Source organism: Yarrowia lipolytica, chromosome 1D (genome assembly GCF_001761485.1).
Source record: "Yarrowia lipolytica chromosome 1D, complete sequence".
NCBI classification, from domain to species: Eukaryota; Fungi; Ascomycota; class Dipodascomycetes; order Dipodascales; genus Yarrowia; species Yarrowia lipolytica.
Window position 1 is genome coordinate 3,253,754 of NC_090773.1, and position 16,002 is coordinate 3,269,755.

At 51.1% G+C, this 16,002-nt stretch overlaps 6 protein-coding genes across 6 annotated transcripts; 3 read left to right on the forward strand and 3 right to left on the reverse strand.

Moving 5' to 3' along the window:
* Nucleotides 1-26: 26 nt before the first annotated feature.
* On the reverse strand, nt 27-1,187 carry YALI1_D32550g (uncharacterized protein; the record flags this gene model as incomplete). The annotated part of the gene is made up of 1 exon (XM_068282853.1): nt 27-1,187. The coding sequence occupies one exon, from the start codon at nt 1,185-1,187 to the stop codon at nt 27-29; it is 1,161 nt and encodes a 386-aa protein (XP_068138954.1).
* Nucleotides 1,188-1,506: 319 nt separating this feature from the next.
* On the reverse strand, nt 1,507-3,018 carry YALI1_D32568g (uncharacterized protein; the record flags this gene model as incomplete). Its single annotated transcript, XM_503239.3, has 1 exon — nt 1,507-3,018. The coding sequence occupies one exon, from the start codon at nt 3,016-3,018 to the stop codon at nt 1,507-1,509; it is 1,512 nt and encodes a 503-aa protein (XP_503239.2).
* A 2,589-nt stretch (nt 3,019-5,607) lies between these two features.
* YALI1_D32594g (uncharacterized protein) lies at nt 5,608-7,357 on the forward strand (the record flags this gene model as incomplete). The annotated part of the gene is made up of 3 exons (XM_068282854.1): nt 5,608-5,910; nt 6,567-6,654; nt 7,350-7,357. 3 exons carry the CDS (start codon nt 5,608-5,610, stop codon nt 7,355-7,357), a joined length of 399 nt encoding a protein of 132 aa, XP_068138955.1.
* A 724-nt stretch (nt 7,358-8,081) lies between these two features.
* YALI1_D32619g (uncharacterized protein) lies at nt 8,082-10,268 on the forward strand (the record flags this gene model as incomplete). Its single annotated transcript, XM_503242.2, has 1 exon — nt 8,082-10,268. One exon carries the CDS (start codon nt 8,082-8,084, stop codon nt 10,266-10,268), a length of 2,187 nt encoding a protein of 728 aa, XP_503242.2.
* A 2,229-nt stretch (nt 10,269-12,497) lies between these two features.
* YALI1_D32663g (uncharacterized protein) lies at nt 12,498-13,098 on the forward strand (the record flags this gene model as incomplete). The annotated part of the gene is made up of 2 exons (XM_066094277.2): nt 12,498-12,638; nt 12,685-13,098. The coding sequence occupies 2 exons, from the start codon at nt 12,498-12,500 to the stop codon at nt 13,096-13,098; spliced, it is 555 nt and encodes a 184-aa protein (XP_065950349.2).
* Nucleotides 13,099-14,396: 1,298 nt separating this feature from the next.
* On the reverse strand, nt 14,397-15,650 carry YALI1_D32695g (uncharacterized protein; the record flags this gene model as incomplete). The annotated part of the gene is made up of 1 exon (XM_503243.3): nt 14,397-15,650. One exon carries the CDS (start codon nt 15,648-15,650, stop codon nt 14,397-14,399), a length of 1,254 nt encoding a protein of 417 aa, XP_503243.1.
* Nucleotides 15,651-16,002: the final 352 nt, after the last annotated feature.

Here is a 16,002-nt window from a genome sequence, read left to right on the forward strand (position 1 = left end):
ACATTGTCCCAATATGCACCACCTCTTCACTCACCACCGCAGCAGCTGTTCACTAACATCACAACCACACAATGCTGCGAACTACCCGTGCTGTGAAGCCTCTCAAGGCCATCACCACCTCCGTGCGGTTCATGAACTCGTTCGAGAACCTGGCCCAGGACGTCAACATCACCCGGTCCGGCAAGACTCTGATTGCCAAGGGTACCGGTGGCCGGTCGTCTCGAACCGGCTACACCGCGACCGTGTTTGGAGCCAACGGCTTCCTGGGCAGCTACCTGACTGCCAAGCTGGCCAAGCATGGAACCACGGTGGTGGTGCCGTACCGAGAGGAGATGGCCAAGCGACATCTCAAGGTGACCGGAGACCTGGGCGTGGTCAACTTTTTGGAAATGGACCTGCGAAACCTGGAGTCCATCGACGAGGCGGTGCGTCACTCGGACATTGTGGTCAACCTGATTGGCCGGGAGTACGAGACCAAGAACTTCAACTACTACGACGTGCACGTTGAGGGAGCCCGACGAATCGCAGAGGCAGTCAAGAAACACAACATTGCTCGATACATCCACGTGTCTGCGTTCAACGCCGAGATTGACTCGCCCTCCGAGTTCAACCACACCAAGGGTCTGGGCGAGCAGGTCACCAAGGACATTGTGCCCTGGGCCACCATTGTGCGACCGGCCCCCATGTTTGGACGGGAGGACAAGTGGTTCCTGGACCGAATGGCCCGATCGCCCTGTCTGGTGTCCGCCAACAAGTTCCAGGAGACCTCCAACCCCGTGCACGTGATTGACGTGGCTGCCGCTCTCGAGCGAATCTGCTTCGACGACTCCACCGTTGCCCAGACCTTTGAGCTGTACGGCCCCCAAAAGTTCACCCAGAAGCAGATCATTGACATGGTTTCCGAGACCCTGCGAAAGGAGGTACGACACATTGAGCTGCCCAAGGCTCTGTACCAGGCTTACACCAAGGCCACCCAGGCCATCTGGTGGCCCACCTACTCCCCCGACCAGGTCGAGCGACAGTTCCTGAGCCAGAAGATTGATCCTTCTGCTAAGACCTTCAACGATCTGGACCTGACCCCCATGGAGCTGCCCGATCTCATGTTCAAGCTGATTCGACCCTACCGAGTCAACACCTTCCAGCATGATGTGTCGCAGCTGGAGAACAAGGAGAAGACTTTTGTTCATATTCTTGACTAGTGTGTGAGCGCACCGGGCAAAATGAACACAAGTTCGTGATTGAGCGAGCACACTGCATCACAGGACGACGACTGTGGGCTGTCGAAGACAGTATAAAGTATTAGAAGTTGTATTAACCAGCAGTGCAGCGCTGCAAGTGTAGTGGGCAAAGTGAGATGCTGTGTATTGTAGTTGTAGGTGACTTACGGAACGTCTATCCACATGTTCAACTCCGAAATGTGTGCTGGAGACATTGCTCCGTTTCTTTTGTCTACTGTACTCGTATTCGTTACTCGTATTCGTCTACTCATATAAATCTAATACCTGCCTAATGAACACTTCCAACAGTGGTCTGTTCGGAACGCCGCTCTCCGTAGACCTCCATCGCCTCGTCTTCGACCAGCTTGGTCTCAGGGCCTACGAGCTCTCCGACCACCATCTCCGCGTTTCTGTTTTCGGGGCCCAGGAATGTGCACACCAGCACAAAAAAGAAGACGCAGCCCATGAGAATCGCCATGACCAGACTGTAGTCGTAGACTCCTGGCCGGGCGTTGCCGTGAGCGTCAGTCAGCGGAAACCGCTCTCCAATTTTCGCCTCGATGGTGGAGGACGCCGAGGAGGCCAGATTGCCCAGCTGGTAGGCCAGACCCACGAGCGAAGACCGCAGGGCTGGAGGAGCGAGCTCGGTGAGATGGATGGGGATGATTCCCCAGGCTCCAGCGACACAAAATTGCAGAAAGAAGACGCCGGCGTTGATTCCGGCGTTACTGGAGACAAACGCCCAGGGATAGATGAGAGCGCCTCCCACGACGCACGAAATCATGATGCACAGCCGTCTGCCGGCAAACGAGGAAATGTGACCCATAAAGATTCCTCCGGCGATGGCTCCGAGGTTGGCGACGCAGTTGGTGACGGTGGAGGCGTCGGGCGAGAACTCCAGCTGGTTTTTGAGCCGCGTGGGGTACAGGTCCTGGGAGCCATGGGACATGAAGTTGAATCCGGACATGAGAATCACCAGGTAGATGAACGTGAGCCAATAGGTGCTGAAAGTCGTTTTGAGACCGACAAAAAAGTTTTTGCCCGTATCCAGCACCGCTTCATTGTGCTTGGACTGGATATAGGTGTCAGTTTCGGGCAGGGCCATTCGGAAGATGATGATGAGGACTGGGGGGCCGGCACCGAACCAGAAAAGAGATCGCCAGCCGTGGGGAGTTGTGTAGACGAGAGCTCGGGTGAAGACCACACACAGCAAGTACCCCAGGGCGTATCCTTCCTGAAGGATTCCTGAGACGAGGCCTCTGGCATCGACCGGACAATCCTCCAGCGCGGTGGCTGCTGCCATGCCGTAGATCCCGCCCATGGCGATTCCAAACAGGGCTCGGACGGCGAGAAACTGCTTGTAGGTGGTGACGAAGCCCGTTCCGAGCTCCAGCACGATAAACAGCACCAGGTTAGAGATGAAGGGCCACTTTCGGCCGTATTTATCACTCAGCACTCCAAACACCACCGCTCCGATGGATCTGAGCATCAGCACCAGGGTGATGCCCCACGTGATGTCTGTGACGGAAACCTGGAGTGTTTCTGCAATCTCCGAAGCCACCAGCGACACTGAAAAGAAGTCGAATGCGTCCCACGTCCAGCCCCAGAAGGCCACCAGCACGAACATCCATTGTTTGAAGGTGAGCAGACGGAGCGTGGGGATTGGATTAAGGAGACGTTTCTGGGAGTCGGACAGCGGTTGAGGTTTCAGAGTCGTCACGCGACTGGCCAGGTACCTTTTGACGCTTCTCCAGGACAGATCTGGAGGCGGCAAGTTTCCGACGTCGTACGACTGGGTCATTGGAAGGAGTCTTCCTGTTTATGGGCTATTGGAATGCTCCAGACTAATCGTGTCGTCTCTATATACCTTCTGAAAGAGGGGTAGGGCAAATCTAGCGATTTTCATCGCCAAGCGACATTACTTCTAGTGTCTTTTTTCAGCGAGTATCTGTATCTGCAAATGGGGGGTGGAGTGTTGCGACTTGAGCCGATTCAGGCCAAAGGGAAGAGGAGGAGGGGATGAGGGGATTGCGAGGCCAGGACGTTGAACCGTTTATAGTAATGCCTTCGGGAATCAACATCTTCGTACTCCCCAGATGGCTCAACAAGTGGGGGTCAAGATGGGGTACTGCTATCGTAGTGTGGCTGATAGTCTTCCCCACCTGTTAGCGCGAAGAGACATGCTGGGGGAAATTGAGCCGAGAAGGGGACCAGAGAAGTTGGAAGAAACGAAGAATTTTTGCAGCTTTCATCGTACTTGTTTTCCCCGTACTAGTTTTCTTCGTACTTGTTTCCCTTTTGGCATGTTCTCAACTGTGGCCTTTTCTGGAGACGTTCCCACAGCAATATGTGAGGCACAACGGCCTAGGCCCTCAAACGCGCCAATTTCCCGGCTACTGCAACAATGTGGGGCATGGAGCCAATCGTGGGGGTCACAATTGACCAGACTGTCGGTTATCAGACTGCTTTGATTGATACGTGGGGAAACAATCCGTTCAGTGGAGTTCAGTGGAGAGTGCAATTGAACTCAGCAGATGACAGAGCTTAGAAGACTCCAGCGCTCGGAAAGATCTGCATCCTGTGTCAAAAAGCAGTTTCAACTTGCCGTCATCTCCTTCAAATGTCGTGGGGTACACACACATATATGCGCTCGGTATTGTACTGTGTGTACTGTACTTGACCGTTCCCTGAACACTAGCTACAAATAGTTCATACCCGTGGTCGGTAATGAAACTACTAGAGATCCGTCAAAACAATCAAGTGCTTCTGAAAGGACGAATTCTGAACCCAGGTCCAGAAGAAGAACCAAAACCTCCTCGACCCAGTGATTCGAGTGGTATTGTGCCAGCCAAGACCGCGCTCGACTCCCTACCACGACTCCCCCACGACTCCCCCACCCACTAGTTGACGCTTGGACCACTGGACTATAGTAGTCTCAAACTGAAAGACTGCTGAAGTTGCAGATCGAGTCATTGATGACGACCGAGTCTGTAGACCTCATGTTGCTTTGCTCAGAAGTAGTATACACACAGTGTACATACAGTCCGAATACCGCCAGTTAGATTACTCTTAGGGAGAAGAGAAAGACAACCTGGCTGACCACAGAGCTCCCACATGCTGACATCTTGACGAACTACCACTTTCGAGACCACGCACCAGTTACTCTGTCCATTTAAACAACTCTTAGTAGAGTGAGTTAAGGGAGCGGGAGTGGGGTGCAAGCGACGGCTACAATACATAGTATTGGGCCGGTGTTGAGGAGGACGTCACATTTGACAAGCCGGTAATGGGCGTTTTTGTGTTGTGGGAAGACAATTGTGCAACTCACATGCAAGACTCTGTACTTTGAGGAACCAGTAGTCCGCAGGTCTCCTCATCTCTTCGGGTGTTCGTCTCGTCGTGTGGACCAGGGTCTCCTTTCCAGCCCTAGCTCGGGAGTCCTGAGGTAATTCTTTTCAGGGCAATCCATGACGACTGTTATCGGCGACAGGAGGAGTTAGGTTGGCGGGGCCTGGAGATGTCCACACTAGACTGGGCGGGCTCCTTCTCCAGCGGTCCAACTCAGCGAGGCTTCCATCATCTCTCATTTTGGCGGCTCTTGGGTCTCTCACCATCAGCGGTAACTGTTGACAATGGTATCAATCTTACTATGTGGGTCATTGGTGGTATCAATCAAACATCAATCAAACAAGTAATCTGTACAGTATGTACTGTACAGTACAGAAGTGTCGGCGCAGATTTCGGCAAAGTTGCTGGTTGCTTTCAATTAAAATGATGAAATGAATGTGAGGGAAGCGAACAACGGGTTCAGTTGTCGGCGTAGATCAGCCACTTGGTCACTGTAACAGCGGCGAGAGACTCTTACGGCGACTGTACCTGGATTGGTGACAAGAAGACGAGGAACGAAGATAACTAAAGGTAAATGAGGATTATAAGACCAAGTATTGTAAGTGCTTGAGACTCACTTATATACTTTGGCTTTCGTGTCTGTGTAACATGTGGACTATGGTTGGCCATGCAAGTGATTAGAAGTGAAGTATTGTCGCAATCAGCTTGAGTAAAAAGTGAGCATTACTTTGATCTGCAGTTTAAAGTATTCCAAAATTCAAGAAATTTATTTGGAATGTCAATCAGCTCAAAATCGGTCATTATAAGATCTCCAACGGCGTCAGGGCCGAGGTCACAATAAAACATCTGGGTATATTTTATTCCACCAAGTCTCCCGAATCCAATGATACCAACCACTTCCCGAACTGAGCAATATCTCCGCACCTTTGCTCTCGTCCCCAAACCTCTCACAGTTAGTAATCACAATTAAAGTTCAACCTCCCAACCAGTAAAAAGACGGCAATATATCCACACCATCCTCCACACTACACATTTCTGGAAAATGCTCCGACAGTCCGTTCTCCGTCTTTCTCGAGCCGCCGTTGCCCGGCCCGCTCTGTCGCGATCGTTCGTGACCGCCGTCGCCCGACCCCAGCTCGTGCGAGCCGCCCCCGTGTCGTTCATCCGACACTACTCCTCGGCCCACGTGCTGACCAAGGACATGATTCAGGAGCGAATCGTGGCTCTTCTGGAGTCGTTTGACAAGGTCAATGACGCCAAGAACATCACCGCCACCGCCAACCTGACTTCCGACCTTGGTCTGGACAGTTTGGATGTCGTCGAGGTGGTCATGGCCATTGAGGAGGTGAGTACTAGTGACTGACCGAAGATCAGGTTCGGACCCTGACACGGCCACTGTCGCTGTCCGGTTGGAAACAGACTGCATATGTGACCTGAATCGTGGCAGAATATCGCGGCAGAATATCGTGGCAGAATCTCGTGATTGTATCTATACAGTTTACGATGGGCTGCATCAGATAGACTGCCGCGACCTAAGCTGTACCGCCCAGTCTGATCAGATGAGGTATGAGCTCAGGTTGGGAGTAGATGACAGTTGGTGAGGACCGCGTGGTGCCCTGATGGAGTACGTGAATGACTCAAGGACAGACAGACCCACTGAAACTAATTTTTCTGCTTGAAGTCAGCACTTGATCGACCCACTGAGTCTTAGACACGTCTTCCTGCCTCACCTTTATGTCTCAAAACGTGGGAAGTAGCTCTGGCGATCATTTCACCAGTTGCAATTGTGCGTCCCATGCTTTCAGACAACGCATTACTCTACTGTTTCTTCAAACATTCTACAGTCTATCAAACTGTCTGCTACAGTTGCTCTGGTCAACTAGAGTCTGCATACAGTCTGAGCCATGTTTAATTACCAAGCTGTTTCCGCTCGACCTATGACTGAGCACCCAGTTCGGCTTACCGCCGACTTGCTGCATCCTTAGCGCTTTACTAACCCAGGAATTTGGCCTCGAGATCCCCGACCACGATGCTGACGAGATCAAGACCGTCCAGCAGGCCATTGACTACGTCTCTGCCCAGCCCGCAGGTGAGTATGAGAGATATAAGAATCATTGGGAAGACGCCATGAGGTGCAGTCACACGAAAAAGACGCGATAACAGCATGAGAAGACAGCGTAAACACCACGACAGGACAAGAACCGATAACACATGGCCCAGCTTGACACAGCTTGACCCAGCCTAACCCTCTACACCATGACACTGGCAAGATTCACGGTGGTTGGGGGATGGCAGTGACGGAAAGGGCGACACAAGTTAGTGATGTGCTATTTTTCTGGTAGAAGATAGCTTTATCACACCCACTGTGTTCATTTACCCGCCACTAGTACCCCAGCCCCTCATGGATGCACACGCTATCTCCATTCCGCTAGCTCCGTTTTCTTACCCCACAGCCTACAGCCCATCTTTACCGAATGGGGCATCTTAGTGCGACTGGCCGCGTACCCCACAGCACGTGTCTGACGTCGATGGACATCCGCCTATGCCTTATCGTGTGAACTTTAGATACCGCCTTGGTGGGGGGTTTGGTTTTTGGGGTGTTATATGAAGCGGTCTTGTGTTGTTATCCTTATCGTCATGCTGAGTCATGACTAAAAAACTATGTGCGATGGGTCCTTATCCTTATCCTTATCGCCAGGCTGAGTCATGACTGAAAACTGTGTTGCAGATGGGTTGTCCGCTCAGACATGTGTCGCTTGCTCTCGCCGTTCCCTACTAACCCAGCCGTTTAATCAACCTCAAACAGACTAAAGCCCTGTACATAAAAATACATCTCCACCCACAGCGGCTAAATTGCATCTCCTTCTGCGTCGTCGTCTCTTATCTGTCGTCTACATAGAGTTGACTGGCGCAGAAAGTATCGTGTAGAGCTACTAATCGATAGAGCTTGGGCCGGAATAGCAACGTACTGTACCATGTACTGTAACCCACGCACAGTGGCAGAGAAGCGCATCAGCATGTGCATTGATTGCGACAGTCGATAGCCGATGGTAACACTTCTGGGCCACGTGACCGGGCGACTGGCAGACCGGGCGACTGACAGGCCGAGCAGGGCGCAACACCCGTTGGTCACCGTCTCTTGTGGCCCACGGCACATATCTCCCTTTTCGGAGTCCTAACTCTGACGTCTAAAATCGACGTAAAATCGACGTAAAATCGACGTAAACCTACCCTTCTGCGCACGCGACCGAATCTACAGTGCCTTCTGAGTTGAGGTTTAGTGCGGTTTGAGGTTTTGATGCCGCTTGTGTGAGGGTAAAAAAAAAGTTTGGCCAAAAAAATATGCAGTCTTTTTTTTTACCGGTGCAAAATGAAAAACCGACTTAAAGATTTTGAAATTTGGGTTTGCGGCTAATTTTGGAGTGGGGAGTACGGCGTTAGAGCGAGCTGTGGGGGCGGTTAGAGACTGTCTTGGGGGGATGGACCCGTGTCTGGGGGTTGTAAGGAGCCTGGTTTATGTTTGCAGAGCTCATTTGGGGCTCTTTTTTAGCCGCTGTCGGTTTTTTTGGCCCGGCGTTTAAGTTCCATCCTGCCAAGTGCGTTATCTTGGTTTTAACTCAAAGTGCTGGGTCCCATGAAATTGAAAATTCTTTATTATCCGCCAGCCAGAACTTTTCAACGGGACATGGCCTGGAGACTGAGACGCTGAGACTCGACCGGGATTTCATTGGCGACCACAGACATCTTTGGAAGTATTTGCGACCACAAACAGACGACAGGCGGCCGACAACAGACAAGCAGACGACAGACAAGCAGACGGCCGACAAGCAGACGGCCGACAAGCAGACAGCAGACGGCAGACAAGTAGACAACCACCAGAAGACCATACGACCATTCGAACATCCACACGTCCACACTTCCACACGTCCACACTTCCACACGTCCACACGTCCACACAACCTCATTATGGACACAATCTTCCTCGATCCGGAATACATCCCGGGAACGGTCCAAATCATCGGACAGCATGACGACGACTCGATGCTGATCAAGGACGAAAAGGGAACGGTGCTGCTTCCCCAACCCACCTCGTCGCCAAACGACCCGCTCAAATGGTCGTGGAGCAGAAAACTCTGGCACACTCTCTTGGTGTGTTTCATCACCGGATTCACAGCAGCCACCTCCAACGACTCCGGAGCAGCGTCGGACGGACTGCTGGAAGAACTGGGAGTCGGATACGACGTGCAAAACACTGCCGCCGGCGTGCTGTTTTTGGGCATCGGCTACTGGTGTCTTTTCATCTCCCCTCTGGGCTCCCTGTACGGCCGACGACTGCCCTATCTGCTGGGCTGCATTCTGGGTCTCATTGGCGCCCTTTGGTTTGGGCGAATCAAAAACGTCGGCGATCTCATCTGCTCACAGCTGTTTGTGGGAGCCTCAGAGGCCGTGGCCGAGGCGTACTCCCAGGTTTCTCTGATTGACATCTTTCACGACCACCAGTCTGGTTCCGCCATCGGTATCTACGTGTTTGCCACATCCATCGGAACCTTTCTGGGGCCCCTGATTGCCGGGTACATCCAGATTGGCCAGAGCTGGCGATGGGTCGGTTGGTGGGCGCTCATCATCGGAGGAGGCATGACACTGTGTTTCTGGTTTGGCTTTGAGGAGTCGTACTTCCCCCGGAACCTGGTGACCGCGTCGGAACGAGGCCAGACGACTCTGGATGACACAAACGAGGCGCCCCTCGGGGCTAAGGGCTCAGAAAAACTCGACTCCAAAGACGACTCCATTCCCGACCGCGCCTCGTCCGGAGAGGGATCGCTCTACGAAGTGCGAAGCGCTATCCACCCGGCAGCCACCACCGAATCTACTAACGTGCAAACCAACCCCAAGGTGATTGGCTGGAGAGACACCCAACGGTCGTTCCGACAACGCATCCAAATCATCACCCCAGCCCCCAACCTCAAGGGCTGGGGCATCAAACAGTACTTCCAGCGATTGTGGACCACCATGAAGGTCTTTGGATACCCGGCAGTCATCTACTCGGGTCTCCAATGGGGAGCCCAAGACGCCTGGCTCTCCTTCTACCTCACAACCCAGGAAGACACCTACGGAGAGCCTCCTTATAACTACTCTCCAACCAGAATTGCCGTCATGAAAGTGCCGCTCATCATCGGAGCGTCCATCGGCTGTTTCTACGGAGGCTACCTCTCCGACAAGTTTGTGCACTGGATGGCGTCGCGACCGGCCCGGAACGGAATCCGAGAAGCCGAAGACCGACTCTGGATGATGCTACTCAACTGTATCATCTCCCCGCTCGGCATGTACCTGTTCGGAATCGGCACTGGCGAGATGTGGAGCTGGCCCGTTGTCTATGTGGGCCTGGGCTTCATTGGATTTGGCTGGGGCTGTGCTGGAGATATGTCCATGTCCTACCTGGTCGATGCCTACCCGGAAATGGTCCTGGAAGGCATGGTTGGAGTGTCTGTCATCAACAACTCCATGGGCAGCATTTTCACCTTTGTGTGCGACATGTGGATGGACGCCCAGGGCATCACAGACACCTACATCACCACCGGCTCCATTTGTGCAGGCATTTTGTTTCTTACCATCCCGATGATCATTTTCGGCAAGTATTTCAGAAAGAAGACCACCAAGCAGTATCTGGCATTTTTGAGGGAGCGAGATTCGTTGGATGAGTAATAGAGCGAGTGCAGAAGCGGCATCTAGTTCACGACCACCAACTGGATACTCAGTTCCATGGGTTTATTGCATTTTAATTGTTGTTGAAAGTTGGCTGTAGAAATCGCGAGAGTGTGTTGATCGTAGCTGAAATCCAGGTTGATGAAAATGACGGCCCAGAAAGTGCGGTCACAATGGACCAGGTCTTGTCGTCAGTCATGTCGAGTTAAGATCTGGTTTGGCAATGCTGGTAAGAACGTCAAAAGTGGCCACAGAAGCATTCAAAGTAGACAATTGTGTTCACAAGTCCGAGACGAACACAATGAACTTGGTTTTATCGAAGTAATAACAATATTCATCATTCTGTCCTCAAGATGCGTGTAGGATTAAATCAAGGTCGTGAACGTAGCTGGTCGTAGAATAAAACAAAACGCATTTCCGTTTTCACAAGGACAGAGGACAATTACATTGAACGATGTCCGTTTAGCTCTCTCGGTTATTGAATGTTCTTCGATTCTCCAGCCGGAAAATACCTCCGATCCAGGACTATTGCTGGTTCCAGATGTCAGCAGACGGGTCATTCCAGACAGCATGATCTTGAGTCAGTTGGCGTATCTATTGAACACATCCATCTGCTGGTTGCCAAAAAACTCCTTGAGGGGTTCAGGCATGTACTTTTTGACAAAGCTCTCGTCGTCCTCGGTCATCATAGTAGCCAGATTCTCTGTGCTGGCAGCAGTAGCAGCAGTGTTAATGAAACCCAGATTGCGCAGCTGGCCGTTGAGACCCTCATACAAGACCTCCATGAAGTAACAAAGTGCTCACTGAACCCCTCGGGGTAGTCCAGGACAATGGCGCCTTCGACGGCCCGGGCCGAAAGGGCCTGGTTTATAAGAGACGGCCAGCTACCATCATCCATAGACCCATCTGGGTCATGCAGCCCCGAACATGAGCTTCAGATAAGGGTACAGCTTGGCGTTGATCTCGCTCTCGCCAGCCTTTTTGATTTCCTCCTGCACAAGAGGGATCATCTGCTCCTGTCAGCTGTGTATTAGTTCCTGGAACTTGGATATTCCTGTAAACTGCTGGGACTGGCTGGTTTTGGCGGCCCAGAGCTCTCCAGCAGCCTCTCTCTCCTCGCATCTCAATGCCCAGCTGTCTGGCCCGGTTGAGCTGTTCGAGTCGCAGTCCTAACTCGGGCTGTCAAGTGGTGATGTCGTTCCAGACGTCGAGGAGAGGCAGAACAATCTGATTAGATGGCGATGTCTTAACGTTTCAGCGATCACAATATTACAGGGTTAATCAGTCGCCATTGGTCTTCAGTCAGTTGCAGTTGAAAACGTGACTCGGTTTCACGCATTCTATCGTTCCGAACTTGCCCTACTGTTGTTGCAATAGTTTTTGCAGAATGATTCCAAATTGTGATCAGAAGGTGGGCTGGAACTCATTCGGACCATATCGCCGTGATCTGGTCGATATTCACCGAGTTACCGGCAGTTTAGCCCCCATTGGTCGCATCTCGTGAAAAAACTGAAGACTGGCTAGGCACAGCAGGAATCTCTCCGACATACCACGTTCTGTTTCTCTGACCAGCTTGTGGCAACTAAGAAAGTCTCGAACTCACTCACAACCAGCGAAGACTAGTGTGGGTGTACTTGTCCCGACAGGCGGAGGTCAGACGTCTGACTCAAGCTCTGTCTCAGTCGGTTTGAACCAGGTTGAGACGGGTTTTCAGACATGTTCGCCCTTTTTCTGAGCAAATATCAAACTTTGAGACTCATGCCTGAATAGCATACAGTACCTGAACCAGTTGAAGGAGCTATAGGAGATATTGGGTCCTAGCGGACTGCTCCTATGTTATCGATACATCGATGGTGGTTTATACACAGTCCAAGCGAGTTCCTATTAGGTTACTACCGGATTTTTCGTCAGTTCAACCGTATGAATTACCACAATTCGCCGTGCAATTATTAGTTGATATTACTTGGAAAAGTTGTTTTTTTTCAGTTGGGAAATTACTTCACTTGAAAGCATACATGATTATCTGTATCCAACAGAATAACACAAGACACCATGCAAAGTAATAGATAGAGGATGCGGAGCAGCTCAATAACAGTCTGGTTATCGGTGTGGCCAACCGAAAGGGTCTGATTGATTCTGCTCTGATGCCACCTGGTCGATCCGAGGTCAAGATTGAGAGTCCCCTTCCCTTGAAGGTATCTGCAAATTCTCGAGATTCACACCGCCCCTATGACTGTTGCAGGCAAGTTGGGCGGAAATGTGGATCTTGACGAGTTTGCCGGAGAGACTAAGAACTACCCTGGTGCCGAGATGGAGGATCTGCTCAACTCTGCTGCTTGTTATACCTTCACTCGAAACCTCAAGATCAAGGTGGAAGAGGCGCAAACAGGATAAGGGTGGAGAATTCATGCGGGAGGAGGTGCGTCTCACGTTTGGTGTCTCCGAAGAGGATCATAACATTGATGACACTATCAAGAAGGGAGAGATATTCATTGAGGGAGTTGGACAGGCTTCTGGTGATCGTGCTCTGACTTCTCTGCTGCTTCACGGCCCTGCTGGCTCTGGTAAGACTGCTCTCGCAGCTCTTATTGCCTTGCAGTCGAACTTGCCCTTCGTGCGACTCATCTCTCTCGAAGGCCATGTTGGTATGTCCGAGACATCTAAGATCACTGCCATTGAGAACTGTTTCCTATCTCCTCTGTCCGTCATTGTGATTGACTCTATTGGGATTCTCGAGTGGGTCCAGATTGGACCTCGATTCTCAACCTCTCTGCTGCAGGCCGTCGAGACTCGGAGTCGAAAGACTCCACCCAAGGCAGCCGATTGCTAATTCTGATTACTACTCACGAGCGACATGATCTTGAGCAGATGGTCTGATTTCTGTGTTTAGCTCCGAGATTGATGTACCTTACCCGCAGTCTCTCAATGAGCTATGCTGTTCTTGGACTCTCCCGAGGCTCGACACCGGGTTGTACGGTAGCCCATCGAGACCATGCCCTTCGATCCCATTCTCTACAACATGTCCTCAACATTTGCGTTGAGACAGCCAGTGGCCTCTGGGTTTTCAGACAACTTTTAAGACTCTGGCTGCGGACTTTGTAATCAGGCTCATCTGAATAGCCCATGGCAGATTCTGACCTGGAACTATCCATCATCTCCTGACTGGTGTATGTTTGTTTACCACGCTTAACTATACCAACTAAAGTCTAACTAAATAGGAGATTCTAGGAAACTCTTCAACTCAGACAATCCAGCTGCGGTCGGACTCTCTCTGAGTCGAATGCCGTCGAACAGACCAAAGCGAACAACATTGTCCATACAAACGATTTATCTTCTCCAGATTATCTTCAAAGACACTTGGAATCCGAGACACCTCCTCATAGGGTACTTCCATACTGTACAGTAGACAAGAACACAGCTCCATCTCCCTCAATATTGCACCAATTACACACACACTCAACCGAATTCATTTATTTGGACCATGGCGAACAAATGTCTTTCAAAAATTTCCCCTTCATCTCGCTTGAAAAGTCCAAAAATCATCATTCACCACCCATTGACATAATCATGGCCAAAACTTTTGGAAAGGCTCTACTTATCCTCTCTGGTAATATCACGTGACTGAAATCTATTGTATGCGACGCCTCCAAGCTCTAGATAGACCCTGTTTGAAAAAATTTCAGCCAGATTCGCTCGAAAATGCACTGTTTTGGGACACTTGACGAGATTTCTCTCATGTATATTGACATCACATGATATCTCACGTGATGGAACCTTAAATATGGCATTTTCTGTAGAACGCTCTCAACCGGCGCTGTGAAGACAACTGGGAACTAGGAATATTTGGTGGAGTTTTACGGTATGGGTAGTCACATGACAATCGGTGTACCACCTCCACTTTGCTTTGAAACGAATGGGCATGCCCTTCAAATATTGCTTGGAGGAAGGTGGGGATCTACAAGCACCTCCTATGATCATCTAACGGTCATACATTTGTTAGTTAGGAGAACTCTAGAGAAAGCTGTCAGAAGGATTCGTAGAAAGCTAGCATCGATTCAAAATGGGTAGCTTGGGCTCTCGCCCACAACTCAACTCCAGGCTTCGTCTTCCGCCGAGTTGATGAGTTCGTCAGCAAATCCTCTCAATCGGGTTATCCCCAACGCCCTTACCCTCCACCTCTCTCCTCAAATACTGCTGCAGAACAGGACCCCAGACATGCGCTCCCTTGTACACCTTGTCCTCAATTGGCAGTTGGTCAATGGCGTCAATGAGATCCGGCGCACGTGGCTCTTCTCGAATAACAGATACAGGAGTTGTGTAGCATCTGATGACAAAACACATGGCTCCGGTTTTGGGCAGTCGAGTCAAGACTTGTCTCTCCACCCGCAGGGCCCATTCGTTGAAATCCACCTCATGGGCCTCATAGGGCTCGTTGTCCTTCTCAGCGTCAAACCCCGCGTAATTCTCATAGTCAAACAAGGCGTCGTCGCATTGAATGCCCCAGTTTTGCCGCTGAACAAAATTTCCCGCCTGGAACTTGGCAAAGAACTTGTTCATGGACAGATCCAGACGCTGCTTGTATCCAGGCACAGGCCCATGGATGTTTCTCAAAGTCAGCCCAATCTTGTCTGCTGGATTGAATCCTGCCGGGAAACAGGAAGACACTGCTCGCATGCGGTACATGGGGGGATCGTGGGTCTCATCCAGAGTCATGAGGAGAAAGTCCTCTTCATGGGTAGACGAACAGATCATAGCCAAGTCACGTGAACCTTTTGCGAGCCCCAAATCCAGACATTTCTGGGCACTCATGGGGTACTTTTCGTCCCACAGACTATTATGGCACCATTCAACGCCATCAACAGTCTCCTTGGTGAAGTATTTGGGATACCGCTCGCTCAAATAGTACCACATGTACTCGTAGTACTCATGAACAGCCGCATCGACCTCGGGTCCTTCCTGAACAAGACAGGCGATCTCGGGATGTTCCTTGAGCTGTTTTCGGCGGTAAGCCGTTCGCCGTTTGTACGTGTTTTCCAGCAAGATCCAGTCGCTGGCGTCGCACTTTTGCAGACCCATAGTCAAGTGGTATTTGCCAGCCTTGAACGGACGGTAGGGCCGAGGAGCACAGGTGGCAATGTCAAAGTCGTCGGAAACCGCCTCGATGACACTCCATGTTGCGGGGGGATCGCGATCCGGGGTTCGCGTTTGGGTCGCGTGGCCGCCGCTCTTCCCGCTGCTATCCCCGCCGGCCTTTTCTTTCTCTTTCTGTTTGTGTTTCGTCTCTTCTCTCTCCTGTCTGGCCTTGTTGGCCCGTTGATTTGCGCGGTACAGCACGAACGCCAACACCAGCGCAAAGTAGAGATATTGTTTGATGGAGTCCATGTGAAAAAGAGAAGACGCAAAAAAGTCGAGTGGGAGGCGACCGTGTTTGTGTCGTATTATCAAGTCGTATTCCGAGTCGTATTCCGAGTTGTAGCGTTCGCGGAGACGGTCTTTATCATGTCCAATTAAAGGATGCACAATCGATTGCGTTGGATATTTAGCCGCCCAGTTTAAGCCCGACTGGGAGTACAGTGTATTTAAGGTTTGATAAGCGAAAGATAAGCGGAAAACGGCGGATTTTTGGAATAGGGTAAAGTAGAAAGACGGGCGTTCGGAGAGATGCATTGGGCGTCGGAGTAGGAGATCCGATGAGACACCTGTGGGAAGCAATAATTGATGGCTACTCGGCTTC